Here is a 3,431-nt window from a genome sequence, read left to right as displayed (position 1 = left end):
TTTTTTTTTTTTTTTTTTTTTTTTTTTTTTTTTTTTTTTTTTTTTTTTTTTTTTTTGTTATTTTTCTTGCTTCGTAGCTCGAACCTAGTATTTGAATATCTCTATGTTGTTCTTAGTGACCTCGAATGAAGAGATTTAGGTCTAAAAAAGGAGTCAAACCTTAATAATGAAATTTGGTTTTAATTTATGTATGCATGAGATGCATGTGATTGATAATCTGTTCATACTGTTTTTTGAATGCCATGAATTTGTGAAATTTTATTCATGTTACTCATTAAGGTTAATAGTAATAATAATGATAATATTATTAATAATTAAGGCTTTTATTTGGTTTCCAAAAACAGCATGGAGAAAATCTTAGAAAAATATGAAAGATATTCTTATGCTGAGAGACCATTGGCCCCAAATTCAGATTCCGAATCACAGGTAAATAAACATATCTCACCTTCATTGCTACTCTTATCTCTAGTCCTTTTCGACATTTAATTTCTCACGACATAAAAAGAATAAGCTACATATATCGATCTACTAGATTTAGGGTCTGGAATATATGTCTTGTCTGTTAGGAATCACGATTCTCCACAATGATATGATATTGTCCACTTTGAACATAACCTAATTTATTTTGAGCTTGTCCAATAAGTCTCATACCAATGGAGATGTATTTCTTACTTATAAACTCAGGATACTTATAAACTTAGGATTATTTCCTAAATTAGCAAAGGTGGGACTCCCTCCCAACAATCTTGAACATTGTTTTGGAATTAGAACGTTGATCTTGCTAGCACAGTAGTGACTGTGTTCTCTTGTCCATTCATTGGTTCGAGGGCAAATCAAAGTCTCACGTTAATGTTTTAATTCGGTTGGATCGTGAATTCCTCTAAAATATATTTTTAGTTGAATATAATATGATTTGAAAAAAAAACATTACTAATTAAGCTAATTATATTTTTCTTAGTTCAGTTGACCCACAATTCTTAGTTATTACTAATTTGTTCCATTAGAACATTACTTTGAGTACTGAGTTGCTACAGTTTATGTAAGGATGAATAGTAGAAAAATAGAAGGAACTGTTCTCCTTTTCTTATTAACATATTAAAGAATAATTAAAATGGTTTGGCAGGCAAGTTGGTGTCAGGAGTATCCAAAGCTTGCAGCCAGATTGGAGATTGTGCAGAAGAATTTAAGGTATTTGAACAGTTCTTATGTACGATTATTCATTTTGATATCATATTTACGAACAATTGTTAGACAATCATACCAAAATTTGGCACCATAAATGGGATGTAAATCTCTTCAAATATTTTTTCAAGTATTAATAAATGTTTGTGTTATTACTTGTTTAGGCATTATTTGGGAGAAGAGCTTGACCCTTTGAATTTGAGAGAACTTCAAAGCTTGGAACAACAACTTGATTCATCACTCAAGCGCATAAGAGCCAGAAAGGTCTGCCCTTAACAATGCCCTAACTTTGCTCTTCATCTCCAAAATTTTATAATTCTTAGCATCATTTGGGTTTACTTTGTTGCAGAACCAACTAATGCAAGAATCCATTTCAAAGCTACACAAAAAGGTGAATAACTTACATTTGAAGCAATTGTTTGGTATCATTTTCACGTATGACTAATTTCTTTCTTCCATGATGTTTAAATGTGGTTTAAATGTGGTGTTACGCAACTCTCCCCAATGATATGATATTGTCCACTTTGACCATAACTTTACTACCTCACTTATAAACCCTAAATTAGCCGATGTGGGACCTGTAAACAACTTTTCCTTAATTGAGGCTCGACTCTTTTTTTGGAGTCTTCGAACAAAGTATACCCTTTCTTCGACACTTTTAGTCACTTTTGACTATACTTTCGAGGCTCACAATACTTTGTTCGACATTTGAGGATTCTATTGACATGGCTAAGTTTAGGACATGGCTCTGATACCATGTTAGGAATCACGACTCTCCACAATGGTATGATATTATCCACTTTGAGCATGAGCTCTCATGATTTTAGTTTGGGCTTCCCTAAAAGGTCACATACCAATGGAGACAGTATTTCTCACTTATAAATTCATGATGACTTCTTAAATTAGCCAACATGGACTCCATCCCAACCATCCTCAACATTTGGTTCATAAATGGTTGCAGGAAAAGGAATTGCAAGAGGAGAACAGGAAGCTAGCAAATAAGGTATAAATTAATATCCCATTCGGTGTTCTTTATTTAAGTAATTTCTTGTCTAATGTTCTTTATTTTATGATTTGAAAATATAAGGTAAAAGAGAATGAGACGGTTTGGGTTGAACGTGGACACTGCGAGCTCACAAATTTGGATCATAATCACCACATTTTAGCAACGCCACCACCACTTCCTTCTTTGTCAATTGGGTATATGCCTCTTACTTTTTAACAAAACAAAACCCTTTTTCCATCTTCACCAACTCAATTTAGAAACCCTAATCTTAAGACCAAAACAAAATAATGATAACTATTCATGTGAATGTAGAGTAAACTGCCATGGGAGAGGATCAGATGAAGATGAAACAAGGCCAACAAGCACCAACAACATCCAAATACCAGCATGGATGCTTAGCCATGTGACTGAAAACCCTCATAATTAAAAAGCTACTGGACCATCGTCTTCTCGGTTGTAGGCAGACGTCGTTGCCCTCACTACCACCATTGTCACAAATGAAATGGCCATGGGGGAGAGGGGAGAAAAAGAGAAGACCACTGCAAAGGTTTGGTTTTTGAAGGTGTGAAATAATGCAAATGCCCAACGTTTTAGACAACTTCTTTGACACCAAAAATTGGTCAACCCAATCCCAAAGCCTTGCTGTATTATGTAGGTGATCATTTGTCAAGACCCCTTGTGGCTCCAAATGAACTTGAAACTTATGGAAGAAAAATGAAAAGTGGATACTTCCATTTCTCTTTTATACCTTTTGAACTTATGGGTGTGTCGGTTAATGTGTTCATTACATGTATGCAATGTGTTGATTAACCCTTTTTGTATGAGCTTCTTTTATACCTTTTGAACTTATGGGTGTGTCGGTTATGAGGTTCTTACCTTGGATATTAACTCCTGGACCATTGAGTCGTGAAATCTCTTTGTTAATATATATGCTAATTGAAGTTGTGAGGGCACATAACTAATGCATACCAACCCCTTCTCTAATTTTTCCTTCATAAAGTTTCAATCAATTTCAATTAGGTTGTCTTATCATGTTGAATAGGATGACTCACTAATGCCCGCCACTTTTATAATTATTATGAACTAGATTTTCGAAAAGGTTCTTAAACTAATTTGTAGTAGTGTTTATCATGAACATGATAGTTTAATCAAGGTCTAAAAGGACTAATAAAATGAATCTCTAAGCTAACTTGATATTTCTATAGAGTGAGTGTTATACCAAGCTCTTGGTGTATGAGTCTTG

General features: G+C 33.8%; 1 protein-coding gene across 1 annotated transcript in view; it reads left to right on the top strand.

Moving 5' to 3' along the window:
• Positions 1–3,003, top strand: part of LOC111790045 (truncated transcription factor CAULIFLOWER A-like) — a 4,105-nt gene extending 1,102 nt beyond the window's left edge. Inside the window, exons 2-8 of the mRNA XM_023670822.1 lie at positions 345–426; positions 1,124–1,188; positions 1,347–1,446; positions 1,532–1,573; positions 2,144–2,185; positions 2,270–2,382; positions 2,501–3,003. Coding sequence (XP_023526590.1) covers positions 345–426; positions 1,124–1,188; positions 1,347–1,446; positions 1,532–1,573; positions 2,144–2,185; positions 2,270–2,382; positions 2,501–2,615 — 559 coding nt within the window. The 3' untranslated portion in view covers positions 2,616–3,003. The remainder of the gene's footprint in view (positions 1–344; positions 427–1,123; positions 1,189–1,346; positions 1,447–1,531; positions 1,574–2,143; positions 2,186–2,269; positions 2,383–2,500) is intronic.
• The last annotated feature ends 428 nt before the right edge of the window (positions 3,004–3,431 follow it).

This window comes from Cucurbita pepo, chromosome LG03 (genome assembly GCF_002806865.2).
Source record: "Cucurbita pepo subsp. pepo cultivar mu-cu-16 chromosome LG03, ASM280686v2, whole genome shotgun sequence".
Taxonomy (NCBI): domain Eukaryota; kingdom Viridiplantae; phylum Streptophyta; class Magnoliopsida; order Cucurbitales; family Cucurbitaceae; genus Cucurbita; species Cucurbita pepo.
The sequence above is the reverse complement of the archived record's forward strand: the minus strand, read 5'-3'. Positions and strand labels throughout refer to the sequence as shown.